Below are 19,131 nucleotides of genomic sequence, written 5' to 3'. Positions count from 1 at the left end.
AATTCTTTCTAAAATCTTGACATTTAAAAAAAATGGATGCTGGTTAAAAATGCTGAGAAAGTTCTGATATTTATTTATTTATTTTAGAGAAAGAGAAATGTTTAGGGATGAAAGAAACCTTTGCATCTGTGTAACCCTTTCTTTCTGCCACGGTAAAGTCGACTTTGCATTACCTGCAAATATATTCAGTTAGGACCAGATCCTATTCCATCTCTTTAGTGTTGCTAGCCCAGAAAGTACAAGTCTGAACTCAGGAGTATAATCCTATTCTGCCACTCACACAAGAGTGAAGTCTTGTGTGTCCATAGTGGCTATTCCTTCCTATGGACATGCATAGTTCATTCAGGGGATGGGAAGCTTCGTATGACTGTAGAGATGATCCTGTTCTGCCCAGAAGGGCACATGGCTCTCCCTTTCTTTCAGTGGGACACTGCTTCTGTCAGGAGGGGCTCTAACTTGTTAAGAGGGTAATGCCTTTTTGAGCTCCAGTCCAGTCTGAGAACCGGTGTTTACCTGAACCATTAAGTTTCACTGACAAATAGCATCATAGACTTCAATGTAAATTAAAAGGGAGAAGAGACATCCCACTTTTCTCTATTTGCCTAGTGGTTAGGGCATGCATCCAGGAAGTGGGAGACTTGGGTTTTAGCCCCTCCTCAGCCAGAGCAGTTTTGAACTCACATCTCCCACTTTTCAGAAAGTGCCTGAACCACTAGGTAGGGGTCAGCAATGTTTTTGGGCAGAGTGCAAAAAAACACCCACAACCTTGACCTGTAAGATGTTGGTGTGACGGGGCGGATGGTGGGAGAGCCGGGAGGGGCCCGATCCTTGTTGTGGCAGTGTAGCTGCAGTCCCTTCCCTGCTGTCTGCCCCGAGGCATGTGTGCCAAGTAAAATGCTCTAGCATACTTTGCCTACTCCTGCCCTAGACTATAGGCTATGCAGGGCATTTCTTCTGTTGAAGGAATATAAAAGTTGTGAAAGTCATGAAAAGCCGGGAAGCAAGTAAGAGTGAGCCCGACACTAGAACCTTGTGAGCTAGACATTTCTCTGACAAGAAGGCAGCTCTGCATTCTGCTCCAAGCTCCTAATGCTGTTTATGTATTTTGTTCCATTTTTATTTAATCCAAAATGTATGAACAGCATTGGGAGCAGAATTCAAGTTCAGTCCTTCCCTTCCAGGAGACTGCCCACCCCAGGCTCCTCTTTGCCCTCCTTTTGGGAGAAGGGCATATTTTGGTAAGTGGGAGAGGTAAATTCAAATGCTGTCAGGCTGAATTGGACATAGAACCCAGAACTCCAAATATCTTGGTAAATCCCCTTAGCTCTAGCCTTTAAAATTGGCATGAAGTGGATGCAACCTCATCATCCTCACTGAGGTGATGCATGCATAACCTTATCATAAGCCAGCTGTTCTTTGTGATATTCCTTTGTCCCATGATCAGAAATGTGATTAGTATGGGATGCAACAGGACTTAGATGGAAGTAGACATTTAGGTACGCTTCTGGGAATGTGCAGTGGGCCAAGTCCAGTAGCCTAGCAATTGTTTCAGGTCAAGAAGTGCATATTTAGTCAGCTTAGTGGTTTTGTAGCTGCTGAATGAAGTGGGTTAGAACTGCAGTTAGTGACTCTGATGCTTAAAAGACACAAAGAGTGCCATTTAAATGTCTTCTGGGCGGAACAGGATCTGTTTAAACTTAGATAAAGGAATATTATTTATGTTACTACACTAGGTGACCAGCACAAATAATATCAAACTCTGTTAATCAAAAGCTATGAAAATCTACAGGAGCAAGAGATTTAGTGTGTAACAGTGTCTAGCCTATAACTAAGTAGCAAACTGAAAAGCTGTACTATACAGAACGGTGACTGGACATTTGCAATTGGCCATAACCTGGAGCAATGATTAAAGGAGGAAGAGTTACTTAAACATGAAATGGAGGACAATTATTTTACAGAACAATGAAGGCTGAAGAATACTTGCCAGAGGAATCCATTCGAAAACCAGTCCTGGGCGGCACTTGCTCTGAATAGGAAAATGGGGAATTAAAGATGAAATACATTTCTCAAGGTATTTTAAAGATGCAGCACCATCTTCTTTATGGTGGTCTGAATTACTAAAGTGCAATTGATAATTGTTATTAGCTATGTTTTCCCTCAATTTCTAGCTCATCAACATACATATTCTAGCTAGCCATACATATTCACAGACCTCTCAATTTCCTTTGTAAAGTGCAACGGATAGTAAACTGGTAGAATTACTTCAATGTAACTGAAATTGTAAATGTTAATAAAAATTGTACAAGTTAGTAGAAATGGCTATATTTTTCATATACAACATTAAACATGAATAGAAACTTCAACAGCTGAAACTAAAGGACTCACTGAAGTTGATTCTCCTAACATCACCAATAGGAGCAGAAACATGAGAAAGAAATGTATATTGCAAATACTAACAGGTGACCCTGGAGCTGAATCCTCTTTTACGGCTCTTTTGTGCATTACAAACTGCTTTAACTGTGAACTTGCACCTTATGGTGTGTACTTAATGATTATGCAACAGACCAGGATCCTAGTGACTGGCAAAGAATGGCTGAGTAAATCACATACCGTAAATCATGGTCAAGCTATTCATTCCATAAATGGCTTGCTTTTGATGCTATAAGTGAAACTTGATATCTCAGAGTGGTTCCCAAACTTTTGGAGCAATTGGCCATTGTTAACTTTCCAAATTGCTTGCAGATGATCATAGATCCTTATCAACACACTTTTAATTGAAATGAAAAGTGTGGTACAATTGAGAAAGCGCTGATTAGACATGTTTGCCACTGAAGTCTGGCATGTATCATATCAGTATCTGTAGTAGGACTATAGGACTGTTACATTCCTGAGTCTGAAGGATCTCAGCACAGAAGTATCTGAGAGTTCACACCACCAGATGAACTGGTCTCCTTGATGCAGATATGGTCTATAGTGTGTATTTTAAAAATATAGAATAAAAATTGAGGTTAAAAAAATAATATTTTTTAAATACAGCGGGACAGAAACCACTGGAGCAAACAACCTGGTTTCTTAGCTACAAGTCTTTTCAAAAATATATACTCAACACACTTTTGAACACTTTGGAGTAATGCCTAAAAAAGCGTAATCCCTTACCCTGGTTTCAGTGTTGTTTGTTTTCCTAGGAGTGCTATATAATCTATCTTCAAGGGGTGTTTGGGCCTCCTCCAGCATGAACTATGAAAGGTTTTAACTACCACTGTTTTACCTAAGCAGACTGGAGATTTTAGGAAGAGGTGACTAAGAGAAAGCAGGCATACTTTTCTGCCACTCTTATCCTGAAATTACGCATCAACAGTTGAAAACTTCCCCCTTTAGTCAATATTGAATAAATATTCCAGGATCAAAATCTTTTCCAGTGGAGGGAGAACTGAAGTCATTTGAGAACGTATGATATATTTTTATAGAAGTAGGAAAAATAACCCCATTGTCTCAGCCAAATGTAGGTAATTTATATTCTGCTGTCCTAAAATGCCTTTTGGTGTTTGGAAAGGGCTGGACTGGACTCTGGTGTAAGTTGGAGAAGATATCCTTATTCTCCTGCTGTCTGAAGAGTTGTGTAAAGTACACATTAGAGGGGGGGCTGCAATCCAAATGTACTTCAGTGGCAAATGAAGCAATTCCTTAATATACTCTGTAGTTTGTAAAGTGATCTGGGATTTTTCAAGATGAAAAGTGCTATCTAAATGTAAATTATACTATTGGAAGAAATACTGGAAGTAGGAACCTTTGAAAAAGATGCTGCTCCACTGCACACTGAGAGAAATGTTCTCCTCTACTTAAAGCTTTTTCTGGATTTTAATGGAATTTAAAAAAGAGAGTATGATTTTAATGCACAAAAAACAATTTCACTTGATAGTCCCTATAAGATTTTATGCTTGGAGGTATCTGAGCTTTTTTAAATGGTCATCTACCTAGACTTACTCTCTCAAGGGATTCTTAATTTGGGTCATTTTGTGTTTCTTGTTAGTACTTGTCAATCTTTCTAGTACTATTCTGTATTGGCCTTGTGCACCATTCTGGAAAAAAGATGGAATTACTGAATTATATTAATGCCACTATAATTATATAAAAGTTTGAGGTTCTTCCATTTTGTTAATTGTCCTTTGGTCCAATCAAACTATTTTGCAGGAAAAAACTGAGCGCCGAAAATGACTTTGTGCGCCAAAGATTTTATGTGCAGATTTTATATGCCAGAGTCTAAAACTGAAATCCATGGAGGCCCACCTGAGGACAGCCTAAAACCCAGGTTTTCCATTTCATAGGTGAGTGCTCTTACCAATAAGTTATTCTATATATAAATTCTTTTTTATAATATTGGCTTCTCCTTTCAAAGTATGCCTGCTGGTGCCTACGTTCAAGAGAGGACGCTAAGCTCTGAACAGTTTCTTTGGATTTCCTTCTTTCATGAATTTTTCCTTTTTCCATGAATTGTTCACAGACAATCTCATTCAGTCTGATATGGCATTTGTTCCTGAGTAATTTCATTTTCTTTGTTTTCCTACAAAACACTACATATTTTTCCATTTTGTCCTTAATAACTTTTTGTTTTAAATCAACAGTTCAACAACAATTTTTTATTTAATCTATTTTATACCCTCACAGATCTGAAAAACAGGTTTTTTATTATTATTCCTTGAGTACTGTTGCAGTACTAAAGGGAAATTGCTTTAGCCTATGCTCACTGAAAAGAGAATTGCTTTCTCTGGCCATGCCAGAGTAATGTTTCTTTAGAAACAGTCTCATCCCTACATATCGCACAGGATATGCGATAGTAATAGTGCAACTTTTTATTTCAATGAAAATACCACCTTTAGGATGGTGGGGACTTGGAGCTTGGCTTGCATATTATGTATCATACCAACAACTAGCAGGAGACATATAAGGGAAGGTCTCTGAGAATGACCCCTCAAGAGTAATCAGTAACCACCCGTTATCAGGTGCAGAGATGTAAATTGCTGTTCGACACTCACACAGACGTATGCTCAGGCAGTCGACAAAGCCTTCGAGAAAAACAGATTCTAAGTGAAGGGGCAGATATAACCTGGAGATCTTGCTTTTTCTCCTCTCTATTTTCCTTCCACCCTTCTCTAAAATATAATGAAATCTGTCACAAAAATCACAGAAGTAGTTGATGGATGTACTAACTGAGGTTGTAACATAACTGCCTCTCTCTCTAGGATGTGTCCATGGAATATAAGATTATAAGATGGATTTGGACTTGTCCTCAGCCAAGCAGATATGTGCTAATTCTGTATATGGCAGCAATCCAAAATTCAGAGGTGTAGTGAGCTCACTGAGTGCCCGAGGCAAGGAGCGGGCATTGGGCATGGGAGGATTGTGATGCCTGTAGACTGGTGCAGTGGGGAACATGGGGAAGAGGAGGTTTACTTTCCTGGGCTACTGCTGCCACAACAGTGTCAGTTCCCCTGTGGTGGTGGCAGGGGATGGCTGGGCTCCCTGGGAGCTGACCCTGCTGTCCTCTTTGCTCTCTCCTTCCCACTTGCGTACATCATGGGTACAGGGTTGTGTTCGCTCTGGAAAATGCTCTCCAGAAGGGGAGCCCGACTCCACTGACTCTGCTTGGTGTGGCGCTCCTTTGCTTGGCACCTACAGCTGGGAAGGGGATGCACAGGACTTCCCCTGCTATTACAAAAACTTCTGGGGGCCGGGGGGATGATTCAGGTTCCCCCTCATAGTCAGTGCCTAGGGCAGAAGCCCTGTTTCCCCTGGCCTAGTTTTGCTAAACTTTGCTGGAGATGTTCATTTTACAAAAAATATTCAGAGACTTTGCCTCCCAATATACACTAAAGAGCTGAGAAATATCCTTTTATAAACAACAATTTTAGATAAAGGAGAAGGTGTGCATGTAGCAGTTTTAACCTTCCTTTTAATTTCATTACATTCTGTTTAGCATCCCCTCATTAAGTATTGATTTCTTACATTAAGATTCATCCCTTCAGCTACTAGGAAGTCAGGAAACAGGGCTGCTAGTAAAAGCCAGTATAATGAGACCAGACTGTCTCATTTCTAGTTCTTTAGTGATAGCCATTTCTGCGACAGTCAAGTAAGTATAGCACAGAAGTAGGCAGTTACAAATATAGAAGACACATGGTAGAAAGAGCTCACGCTCTAAGAAAAGAAAATCTCCCTGACACTGAGGGGGAAGCTGGGTGCAGCCTGGAAAAGAATACAAGATTTAATGGCGTGGATTTATTGCGTGTCTCCCCTTTCTCCATTTTTTGCATTAAACTAATAGAGCAATGAGGGGGGAAAAGGCTTTATAATAATTGGACTTAAGTAAGTGACAGAAGGGATTTTTTTATTGTGGGGCTTTTAATCTCTTCTCTTTATGGTGTCTGTCAATGCAGACATATCGATAAATATATAAAAGCAGAAAGGGGCAAGCTGAGACACTTATAGCAATCACTGAAAATACATCTAGGTCCCCCCATCTTCCAAATAACAAGATAAATAAGATAAAAAATGGTTCTTGGTTTATTCAGGATCAGATCCCTTTCTTCATATCAAGTAAATGCTACCTTAAAGATTTATTGATGAGTTAATCGTGGTCTCCTTATAGTTTGTCATCATTTCTAGAGCCAGAACATCCCACATATTTGCGATCCATCTGTTCACAGAAGGAGCACTGGATATTGCCAATATGTTGTGAAGTCTTTTTTCTAAACAATGTCATGTGAAATGAGAGCTCCCCAGATGTCTGTAAATTCAGAGGTAGGTCATGGGCCAGCCACAATATTTTCTTTCTTTTTGACTAAAAGAATGAACCTATGCTCACTCTTTTTCTTTAGGAATAAGCATTTGTTGAGTGCTCCCACTATTCGTGCTGTTAAACAAAGCTTATTTCATATGCAATGCTCCAAGTACAATATTAATATTTATTGTGTAAATAACCTGTTGTACTCTCTTGTCTCATGGGGGACTCTTGTATTCATCAGCCTCCCTAATGACTGCTAATAAAAATTGTGATTCTCTTTTATTTGTTTATGGGAAGATTATTTGTAAGAATGTTTTGAGATCCACCTGATAGGTAAAAGTACAGAAGAGGCTGCCCTGAAAATGTTTAGCAAATTCCCATTTTTAGCTTTAAATGTAGTTGAAATGTTTTAGGAGAAAAATGGAAGGAACAGACCAAACCTCTTATCCATGCACTCCACTTTCTTTAAAGCCCTTCTGTGCACTTCAGCATAAACACAGAAAGAGATAAGCATTTTTGTACTGCCTAAATGCCTCAAGATGTGGCTTATTGAAAATGGGGAAAAACCTCCAAAGAATCCCTGAAAGCAGCACCTTTACATTTAAGTTAATTTGGAGGTAAATCATCCTATTCAAACAGCTGAGACTAGAGAAGAGGTCCTAGAGCATCTCTCATATCTTTTTAGCCAAAGTGCAAATGGCTCAAATGGTCAATAAATCTTCTGTTCAAATGAAAACACAATAATCTTTGCTGATGATTGAAGTTTCAAGATCAAGGCAAGGTTCCAATACTGCTAATTAGGCAAAAACATCTGAAAACACAACTGGAATTTATGAAGGTGGCCTGGTCACCTTGCTGGCTACTCATCTGGGCAGGATGACAGAGAGAAAGGAACTTATTTCTGCCAGGTAAATGGAACAGTTTTGGGGACACTCCAGGGCTCTGCAGAATAGGGAAAATTTCTATTGGCAAGATAATCCTGGAAAAATTAGGATTGTATAAATAAATATCATCCCTATACGCAAAAAACAAGATGAAGAACACTGACGTGAACAGACTTTCTTCAAAATTTCTAGTGCTAGTGAGAAGGTCCGAGAGTCTGAAGATTTACCTAGCATGTGTAACATGTTGTACACTGCTTATAAGGGGCTCTGAAAACATAAGCATTCGCTGAGCAGTTCAGGAGATTCAGTTGCCAAAATGCTTCTGGTGAGAAAAAGGAAAAAGTGGAGTGGATCCCGATGAATTAAAGATTTAGTATAATGATCAGTGCTTTATAAGTAAGATTATAATAGACATAACTCCAGACTTACTCTTACGTTATCTTCTAGAGTTTGAAGATCTGCAGGTTTTGATCATGGTGGAATAGGGGGTAGTAAAAAGGGAAAGTACTCCTATTGATGTAAGATATGAAAATGGGGAAAGAGGACTAACAGTGCCCCAAATACCTTTAGCATAGAAAACAATAGGATGGCAATAGTGAAGGCACAAGAATGATGGCAGTTGTACTGATATTAGTAAGGTAAGAATATAGATAAATATCATTCTGTTATAAAGAGAATGAAGTGGAGAGACCAGTGTGCAGAGTATTTGATGCCAGAATACGGCACTCAAGAGGCATTGAAATGCTATACAATGTATGGAAAGGAAGAACTGCCAGAAAGTCTATGGTACTGAAGAAGTTCTTGCTGCAGGATCCACAACAGTAGCTCTTTATTATCCCATGAGCTACTCCAGTGGGATAGTATGGCTGATAGGATGAGGACATAACCACCCTGCAAGCTAGTACTTTTGGAGTAAGCTAAGACAAACACTAATCAAAGCGAACACGATGGAAATCTCCTCTCATGAATTGATCAGGGGGAGGGGCTCTAAGCAAGAGATAAAGATGCCAGGATCAATCTAACCATTGGAGTTCTGGTGGGAAAAAGCCTAACTGCAAATATCTTATAACATTTTTCTGACAGGGTGTCAGGATTATTTCACATGCCTTTGGCCTTTCACAGAGCCTGCTGGGTGAAGGAAGAGCAGTGCTAGACATGAGCTTATCAGGTTCAAATTCTCTTCTTTGTGGTCTCCAATAAGACTGTGGTGTGGAAGCAGCATTGCAGGGAAGCAGACCACAACACAAAGCCAACATCAGAACCCTGGTCAGAGAGAGGTTGACTAAAGGCAATTTAGCTGAAGAGCACTTAAGAAAGTAATTAGCTGGAGGCTCTCCACTCCTAGATTTTAAGCAAAGCTCTCCGCTCCGAAGGTTTTAAGCAAAGCTCCTCCTTAGATGACTTTGACTTCCTCTTCCCATTTTCCCTTTTTATTTTGGATATGAACTACGAAAAAGAAGGAAATAAAAGTTATAGGGCAAATGGATTTCTGTGGGACGCTCCATGTACCCCAGCATCGCAGTGATCATGAGCCGTGCCTGCTACCTCAAGCTACACAGAAAAAACATTTAAAGCTGTGTTTACGTCCGAATCACTGATTCTCTGAATCAGCATTGAATCTTCGGATTTGGACAAATCGAATCAGGGACAGTGATCCGAATCAACGAATTGAATCACTGTCCCTGATTCAGGCCGAATCTGAATTGAATAGGGCCGCTTCGCACACCCCTAGCTTCTATCCCTGCTCCAAGGGAGCGGGTGTGAGAAATCCTGGGATACTGGAGAGCTTCAACTTGGGTGGTGCATCTGCAAGGAGTGGCCACACCTTAATGGAACAGGACCCAGGTAGAGATAATCCTGCCCTACCGTGGCGTAACTTTGAGCTGCATTATGCACGCTTAAAACCACTTAAAGGTATTAATGTGTGGACAATCCAGGTGTTAAAAGCTCCAGGAGCTGCCCAAAATTACCATGTAACAAGGTCTGTAGACTCCAATAGTCTCTAAAGGACAGTCCAGCAGCTGTGGTGTAGGAAAGCTCAGCACTGCTGGGTGCTGTGAAGAAGGCAGGCTATTTACCTGAATTCTCCTATATTATAGGAATTCTAAGCCAACCTGATGTTTGCTTGCTGCCAGCACGGTAAGATTCAGAACTAAAAGGTTGGTTACAGTAATGGATGAGGTTGAGATCTGCTTCCATACTTTACACATCTAAGCCCCAGTGAAATCAATAGCAAATTTCTCATTGGTTTAACCTCAGATTTCCCCCCAAGATTCAATATCAAGTGCCCAGTTCTTGTTTAACATGACATGAAAAAATTCCTTTCAGAGACATTGGGAGTCGTTCATATCTTGTTGGTTTGGTGCAAAGCAGCCGTAATCATATCTTTTAAATATATGTATATTGCAGTAATGCCTGGATCTTATTGTGATGGGTGCGGCATACATACTTAGTCAAACATTAAGACATAGACCAAGAGCTCACATCTTGCTGCCACTTAAAGCCAATGGGAGTTTTCCCTTTGAGTATAATAGAGCACAATCTTACCAAAAGCTCCTTCCAAACTTGCAAAGAAAGATCTATTTGTCTAGATGCATTCATTCTGTTTCATGTGCACACCATACAATCAGATTCATTGCTTACAATTCCATTTCCTTAGTTATATTATTAACTTTACTTATAAAATGCATCTTATCACTTGATCAGCTAGTGTAGTTGAAAATCTATTTGCATAACTTTTTATGTGTGAATTGTTAAGGTATTGTTGCATCCTTAATACTTCCATCAGTTGTAAAACTGACATTTCATATTATCCTAAATCCTTTGAGACCTACTTGAAAATCTAACAATCAAAATCACTTTCCATCCTCAGTACTGTGGTGCTGATATTCTCATAATCCTATTTGAAAATGCTTTTGGTTATACTGTCAGCTCAAATAACCAACAAAAATGTTTTGCCCTGCTGAGGAACTTTCTGCAAAGATGCACAATAGAGGAATGATTTAATATCTGCCTCATAAATCAGCCTCCTTGTTTAATATTAATTCTCTCTAATTCCAGGGTGGTTAATTATTTTTAGTCTCTGCAACATTTAAAGACTTCTTGGGATTATAGTTTGGTATGGCAAAGAAATGGAAATAAACAGCTTGTGTTGTATTGAGGAAATGCTTCAGCATTACTTAGCCACATAAATATACACAACTTAGGGAGGACTATTTTGAGTATAACAAGTAATAATTTACATTTATATAGCATTTTTCATTATTCACGTTTAAGAACATCAAAAAAGTAGGAAACCATTATTATCTGTCTAGTACAGAAGGAGCATTGGCTGAACAGAGGCAAAGTGACTTGCCAAACAGTTTTTAGGGAGTCTGTGGCAGATTAGAAATGAGAATATTAATTTTATGACTATTAATATTATGAATGATCATATTAATTTTATGACTATAATATTTTGAATATTAATTTTATGACTCCTAGACTCAGATGTGTAGTCCCTTTATTAGACTGTAGCTCCTTCTTAAAGAAAGGAATTTAAAGGTTAATTTAAAAAAGGATTTGAAATCTTGCCAATGTAAAAAAAAAGATCAGCAAAATCCATTTTGTACAGATCAAATATGGAAAAAGCTATGTAAACAAATTTTGGGCTGAAAAAGGGGTACAAATTCTGCAAAAACTCTTTAATTTTTTTTCATCAAAATGTCAAATATTTCAAATTTTTTTTCAAGCAGATCCACTTTATAACATCTCAGTTATAAAAGTTTTAGACATGCAAAGTTTTGTCGTCTGCTTACCTATGGACTGAAAGATTGAACCTCAAAGGGACAATGTTTCATAGTTTCATAGTTGGTAGGATTGGAAGGGACCTGAGCAGATCATCAAGTTTGACCCCCTGCCGTGGCAGGAAAGAGTACGGGGTCAAATGACCCTGGCCAGGTGTTTATCCAGCCTCCTTTTAAAGGCCCCCCAGGGTAGGAGCCAGCACCACTTCTCTTGGAAGTTGGTTCCAGATCCTAGCCGCCCTGACAGTGAAGTAGCACCTCCTGATGTCTAGTCTGAATCTACCCTCTGCTAGCTTGTGACCGTTATGTCTTGTCACTCCTGGGAATGTGCTGAATTCAGATTTTTTTTTTAAATTGGATTTTATTTGTTCTTTAAATGCATCACTTTTTAGGAAGCCAAATGCTTGATGAATGGAATCTTCAAATGACATATCAGCATAATGCTTTCTGACAATGGTTCCCCCGTGCTGGTATTCTAAATCAAACCAAAAGCGAGCACCTGTAGTGATACTTTAGAAGAAATATTGCATGTGAATATGCATTAAAAATGCTTGACTGCTACTCTCAGAAAGAGTTATTTATAAATCTCTGTGTGAAAAAGTTCTGAGGTTCTTATTTATTAAGGGCAACAATGCATTAGCTGAATACAGATACTGTATGACTTAATTTTTGGTTCTTCTCCAGACTTGTCAAACTGTTTGATGGCATAAGAGATTACAGTACATGCCTAAAATTGAAGGATTTTTAATAATTAACATGAATATTATTGGCACCTTGATCAGAAGACAAAATGACAACAGAGATTTAGAAAGTCGACTTTGGCCTGACACTTAAAGCTGGAACAGTAGGTATCCATATTTTACTTTCGATAAGTTCCTATTGCTAGTTTATCACATTCTTCCTAGTGGCATGTTTGTGTCACATCTGCAGTCACACCAACTGCAGAATGCATGAATGGATTATCTAGTTATCCAAATAATTGGAAAGAAATATTTTATCTTTCTTTTTTAAGAAGAAAATAAAAATGGATGTCTTGTTGTAATTAATGTATACAAAAACTATGTGGGTTGTTGACAGCTTTACAAATCAGTGTTTGACTGATGTCTCCCTGGAGAGGACTGCTCAATCTTTACCTCATAAATCATATATCACAACAATCAGCATTCAATATAAAAATAAATCAAGGAGGAAGGACAGAATTTAGGTAATAATGAATGTTGGGTTTACACTGGGAAATAATGCCAAGTGTCCAATTAGGCTCCACCCTTCACTGATTGTTGTTATTTCAAATGTTATGTTTTCCCTTCATTTCAAAATCCTTTTGCTATAGTGAGAAAGTGAGCAAAATTCAGGGGATGGCTAATACTCAACTTCTGTCGAGAAAAAAAGGTTGAGACTCCCATTGAAGCTATAATATCAACTGCTGCATGTTAGGCATAATTTCCTTCAGTCATATGGAGCTCCTGACCCATATATTTAACTTCTATTGTTATCAATAGAAGGAACACATTTAGAACAGGAGTCTGATATATGCCTGTACTTTAAAGTTCAGAGTGTGAGAGAGGGAATGTCTTCAAGAAAATTAGTGTAAAATATTTAAGTTGTTAAGAAAAATTCTAGGGGCTCTACTATTGTATGAACAATCCTGCTTGAAATTATACTGCAGTGGTATTCTTTCATCTTGAATGCCAGCTTCACAAAGGCAATTGTTATAACACATTCTGGGAAGGACCTCCTACTGGGGAGAAGAGACAGGGAGAAAGAGAAATTGTGGCTTTGGATGTTGAGAAAGAGAGAGGTGGGGACCAACTAGCAAAAGAGTGAAGAGGAAGAAGAGACTCAGGGCTCTTTGCAGGATGTTTCAGTGATTTTTGAATGGTCACAGTGAGAAAAATGCATTTTAAAACAGAATTATTGGAAATAAAGCACAATTGCAAGTCACCATTCCACATCTATAATTTCCAAATCTTTGCTGCCAGGTCTCCTGTTTTATTGAATATTTATAGTTCATGCAGAGTAATTTTTGTATAGCAATTTGAAAAAAAAAAATGATTCCGCCCATCTTGCACATAACACACAAAAAAATCACATTAGGCCAAGTGGTCTGTCATGAACCTAGACCAGTAAAATATGCTGCAGTGAAAAGAAAAGGAACCTTCTCTATGGGAACTAGAAGGACATTTCAAATGGGGTCCCACAGGGGTCTCTGGCTACATATTCAATTAATGGCATGATAGGAAGCAGCTACAAATTGTTAGACATATTTTGTGTAATAACTTTGTAGCTTATTCCTCCTTTTATCATGCCATTAATTGATTGAATGTGTGGCCAGGTGACCATTTAAGGTGTGATTAACCGGTTAATTATGCCTTAAGTATAATGTGTAGGTGGGAAAATTCAATAGGCAAGTGCAAAATGCTACACTTAGGAAAAAGTCACATACAAAAATACAAAATGGGGACTAACTGGCTTAGCCAGATGTATGACAGAAAAGAAACCGGTAGCTGTAGTGGATCTTAAACTGCATATAAAATGAAAAATGTGAAGCTGTTGCAAAAAAAAAAAGAAAGAAAGAAAGAAAAAAAAGTGCATCTCATTCTGGGATGTATTAACAGAGCCATCATAGATTCACAGATTCACAGAAGGTTAGGGCCGGAAGGGACCACGTGAGATCATCGGGTCTATCCCCCCTACTCTGGGCAGGAAAGACTGCTGGGGTCAAATAACCCCAGCAAGGTGTGCATCATATATAATGCAATAGAGAGAATTATTTCACTCTGTTTGGCAGTGGTGAAGCTCCAGTTGGAGTACTACATCCAGTTTTTGGCAGCCCATGTTAAGACAAAAGTAGTCATACTGGAAAGAAAGAGGAGCAACAAGAATGATACAAAGTTTAGAAAACATGAGCTAAGAGGGAAGTCTTAAGGAACCGGGTTTGTTTCATCTGAAAAAGAGAAGACTGATATGGAACATAAAAACTGGCCTCTAATACTTAAATGCCCCCTCTGCATGTTACACTTAAGGTGGGATTAACCGGTTAATCATGGCTTAAGCTGTGACCCACTATGGGCGCATCCTCACATGCAAGCACGTGTGCTTGCAGCAGCTCAAATAGAAGCGGTGCAAATTTGAGCCAGGGCTTTTTGCCTCAGCGCATGTGCTCAGACATGCTTTTTGTTGTGGAGCAAGTTGTGCCACTTGGAGCAAAATAACCCTACCTGGCTCCTCCCAGATCTTCAGCCAGGGGGAGCTAGAGCCTGGAGCCACCAGCAGTGACAGTGGTGGCCAGTGGCGATCGCTAACTGTCTGCAGATGCCGCTGGTGGCAGGGGTGGGGGGGTGGTAGCAAGCTGCGACCGCCCACAGGCACTGCTGACAGTGTTGGCAACTCCTTTACTAAGGGGGTGCACCGCCATGCTCAGGGGGTGGACGTGCACCTGCGTGCACCCCCTATGCATCGCCAATGGTCTCCTGCCCCCCACAGGACAAAGCCCCCCCAACAGCATATGGATTACCCTGCCTGAAGGGTCCCAGGCCCCCCCAGGGGCTACAGCTTGCCCCCCAACCTCCCCGCTGGTCTCTAGCCCCCTGCTCTTCTCCAGCCTCAAAAAGGATTTGGGACACTGCAATAGGCATGTGCGAGCTCATCTGGATGCGCCCCCACATTTTCAACCAATTAATGGCATGATGAAACAAGCAATAAGCTACAAGGTTACTCCATAAAAAAAGTGTAATAACTTTGTAGCTTGCTCTAATCATGCCACTAATTGAATATGTGGCTAGGTGCTCCCCTGTGGCTGGGAGCTCCATCAACTGAGGGGCTCCCAGTCACAGGGGTGCATCACTGGCTGCCAGCCCCACAGCTGACAAGGCTCTCAGTGGTGGCATCGTTCCTGGTTTTGTCCCCGGTGTGAGCATTGTCAGCTGCAGGGCTGGCAGAGGGGAAAATGCTGTGTGTGCTGCAAGCCTCATAAGAGGTGGAGCTCACAGTAAGGGCAATGTCAGGAATGGTACCACTGCTGTGAGCCTTGTCAGTTGTGAGGCTTGCAGCAGGGGCAGCATCGTTGGCTGTGGGGCTCACAGCAGGGAAAATGCTCCTGCCACTGTGTACCTCATCAGCTGGGGGCTTGCAGCAGCAGCTGTGCTCTTTCTGCTGACCCCACTGCAAGCCCTGCAGCCAACAAGGCTTACAGGGGTGACTTCATTCCCCATCTTGCCCCTGTTGCAGCAGCTGCAGGGCTTGCAGCCTCAGAAGTCAGGCTCCCCTTGCACCAGCAATCAGGTGTGATGGGGTCTAATGCACAATCCCATAATCATGTCTCCTGCCATGCAGGAGACACAATTGTGTGGATCACACATTATATCCCACTGTGCCTCTATCTGCATGTGTAGAGGTGCTTTAAAAGTCTGTAATGTAAGGACAATGGGCCTTTGTTCTCCACAGCCACTGAGGGAGGAACAACAAGAAATTAGCTTATGTTGCAGCAACGTTTAGGTTGAAAATTAGGAATAATTAACTATTAAGATGGCAAAATACTGGGACATACTACTTAAGGACATTATGGAGTATCCTTCACTGCTCTGAAGATTAGGTTAGACAAAAATCTGTAAGGAGTAGTTTGGGCATACTTGAGCTTGCTTCACTGCAAATGATTGAATTAGATGATCTCTTGAAGTCCTTTCCAGTCCAGTATTTTTATGTGTATATATATTAGGCTAAAATAACATACTAAATATACCTTAATAGTAATATGAAAAATGCAACATGACCTTTTTATTCTCACTGTGTTCCAGGTGAGGATTGTTTGGATTACTTGCTTCTGCCCATTGCTTTGGAAAGATAAAACTTTTTAGTCTCAGGTTGTGCTATGCAATAATAAAAGGTATTTTTCCTTTAAAAGTGACTAAACTTTTCTTTTACATTTTAAGGGTAAGTGTATAATGAAGAGAAGCATCTGGTAAGAGGCTGGGTATATATTATTTTGAAATTCCTCCCTTCCCCCACCATATACATACTTTGAATGGAACTTTGACTTCTAACAGTTTCCCTGCATGCTGTTTCTCACATTAGTAGCATCATCACATAATACAATATTAAGTGGATGAAACCATCATCTACTTGATGAACTCACTTCACTAACAGGCTGGGCCTGTGCAACCACAAAACTAAAACAACAGGAAGAACAGGGGCACTATCTGACTCAGAGGAATTATTTAACGTTGTTCTTTTTGGGGAGCAAGAAATTGTCAATGGATAGGGAATGTGCACATGACTTAGGCTGAGATAAAAACATTTGAAGGGTGACATGAGCCAAGAAAGAAACAATTAAAACTCTTGAGGCCATTGTCTTCTTCCTGTCATATTGGAACAGCAAGATATGTCCAGAAATTTGGAAATTATGATTATTTTCTCATCTTGTCGTCCAGCTATATTTCATTGTTCCTGTTCCTCTGTTTGACACTGTCTGCCTGAGAAAAAGCTGTAATTTCCAACTGCCGCTATTTAGATCTCAAATACACCCAAACAGTTAAAACAATGTGTTTAGCTAAATATGTTCCAGGAGTGACTGTCAGCTTTTCACTAGCAGGAACAACACTTACACGGCTTATGTTTACTGAGCGCAGAAAGCCAGCATCACTGCCTGAGTGGAAGGTGTGACATGATGACTAAACAATAGTCAGAAATGCCCATAAATACACAGGATTCATTTGGGGTGATTAAATCACTTAGGTGCCTACCCTAAGACACTTCAATGACTAAAAATTAAGTGCCTGGTCCCAGGAAAGTGATCTAAATTGAGAAAATTAGGTACCTGGGATCCCTTTGCAGAGAAATGGGAGAGCTTGGGCAAATCAGAGCATCCGGAGGTGCCGACAGATAGCCAATACAAGCATGTGGGGAAGCAAATTCCTGTCCCTTTGAAAATTGCTCACTTGTCTCAGATTGTACATTCATTCCAGAACCAGAACATCTAGTCCTGCTTCTAGTCAACTTCTGGAAGTGCTGCCCACCTTTGGCATGACTGTCTAGTGGTTAGAAGACTCAACTAGGAAGTGGGAGATCCGGATTTTAGGCTCTCTTTAAATTCAAACCTGTATAACCCATTTCCCAGGACATTGCCCTAGTCACCACTACAGCAGCTTAGGTGGAAACATTATGCACGCCTCCTTTGTGCCGCTGTAACTGAAAACGTCATGAGCGCAGAAGGGAACTAAACAAGAGGAACCACCTATATAGCACAGTGGTGAAAGCACTCAGCTAAGAAATGGAGACCTTCATTCTAGTTCCAGCTCCCAGCTTATTTCTGTTTTTTTAATGAGTGACTTCTAATATAAAATATATAAATGGACCTGGGCTGTTGCTTAAGTGACTTCACTAAACATATGGTTATTATGGAAAAGGTGGTCACCATCACTTCATCTTCCAGCCATGTTTTTGAGTAAAGTCACTGTGGCTGTTGAGCTCCGTGCTGAACTCAATGCTGTTAATATAAGTTAGGCATCCTTGGTACATGCCTAATGGATTGGGCCTGTGTGGGAATTCAGGTGGGATTTAGGAGCTTCTTCAGCACCATTCAGGTTCACATGACAGTAGAAGTGGGAGTTAGCACCAGGTACTCAAGGTGAATAGCTTCTGAGCTACCACAGTGCAGCAACCCACTAGAGACCTTTGCATTCCAAAGTGGAGGCACTTACTGAATTTGTGACCGCTGAAGCAGAAGCAATTTGACTGCTCGTTTGAATATAGGCACCTCAATTCTTCCTAAGCCTTAGTTAGGTACCTCTGAGACCAACATGCATCTTACTGTTAGTTCTTTTGATATATAAAAAGACTCTTTTTTTGATACAAAATGAAATCCTTTGGGACAAATGTCCTGTCTCAGTCTTTCTACTTATTTTTGACTTCATAATCATATTTGACTCATTTTTACTCCTGAAAATAAATTTGTTTCTACCAATAGCTAGGACTCTTTGCAAAGATGGAAGTCTTCATGCCAGATATCAAGATCAAAGCAGACCTCATAGTGTACACTTAAGCATTTCCTAAGTTTCATTTTAAAGCATTTTCTTTCAGTATAACCAAGCAGTCAGTTTATTGTCTGCACATTTCAGTTCTTCCTAAAAAGTTTTTTCCCCCAGGAGACTGCTCTGCCTCCATTGAGCAGAAAGTGCAGAGCTCACTAAAATATTTCATTTATTATGGAAACTACTCATATGAGGAGCAATTATTTGCAAAGGACTTTTCTTGCCTTAAAACAGCAAATCAAGCCAAATATATTTTGAACATAGATGCTGAATTATGGGGAAAAACATCTTGCTAATTATGGGTATTCCCCCTTTCTCCTTCACTTCTCTTTATAGTCATACTCAAAAGACAGTACTTTAGGGAATAACATTTTAGCCTTAGCAAGTCTTTTTTTAATGCTTTTTATCACTGAAGCTCTGAAAAAGAGAGAGAGAGATGTTTGAAAACTCCATTCAAGTTTTGTTCAACTACAGCACCAACTACTTCTCTCTCAGGTCTCCTTGGTCTATGCACACTGCATTCATAGCTACGCACATGTCAAACCGTTATTAAATATGTACCCTTTACAAGCATCAGCAAGAACTTTAGTGCAATTTTTGGATGTATTGTTTATTGTTTGGCTGTACAATCAACAATAACTTCAAGGAGCAGGGAAAGA

At 40.0% G+C, this 19,131-nt stretch overlaps 1 protein-coding gene across 1 annotated transcript in view; it reads right to left on the bottom strand.

Moving 5' to 3' along the window:
* MAGI2 (membrane associated guanylate kinase, WW and PDZ domain containing 2) overlaps positions 1-19,131 on the bottom strand; it is an 880,265-nt gene that overhangs the window by 112,560 nt on the left and 748,574 nt on the right. Inside the window, exon 11 of the mRNA XM_025209602.1 lies at positions 1,985-2,026. Coding sequence (XP_025065387.1) covers positions 1,985-2,026 — 42 coding nt within the window. The remainder of the gene's footprint in view (positions 1-1,984; positions 2,027-19,131) is intronic.

The sequence above is a fragment of the Alligator sinensis genome, unplaced genomic scaffold (assembly GCF_000455745.1).
Source record: "Alligator sinensis unplaced genomic scaffold, ASM45574v1 scaffold670_1, whole genome shotgun sequence".
Classification (NCBI taxonomy): Eukaryota; Metazoa; Chordata; order Crocodylia; family Alligatoridae; genus Alligator; species Alligator sinensis.
The sequence above is the reverse complement of the archived record's forward strand: the minus strand, read 5'-3'. Positions and strand labels throughout refer to the sequence as shown.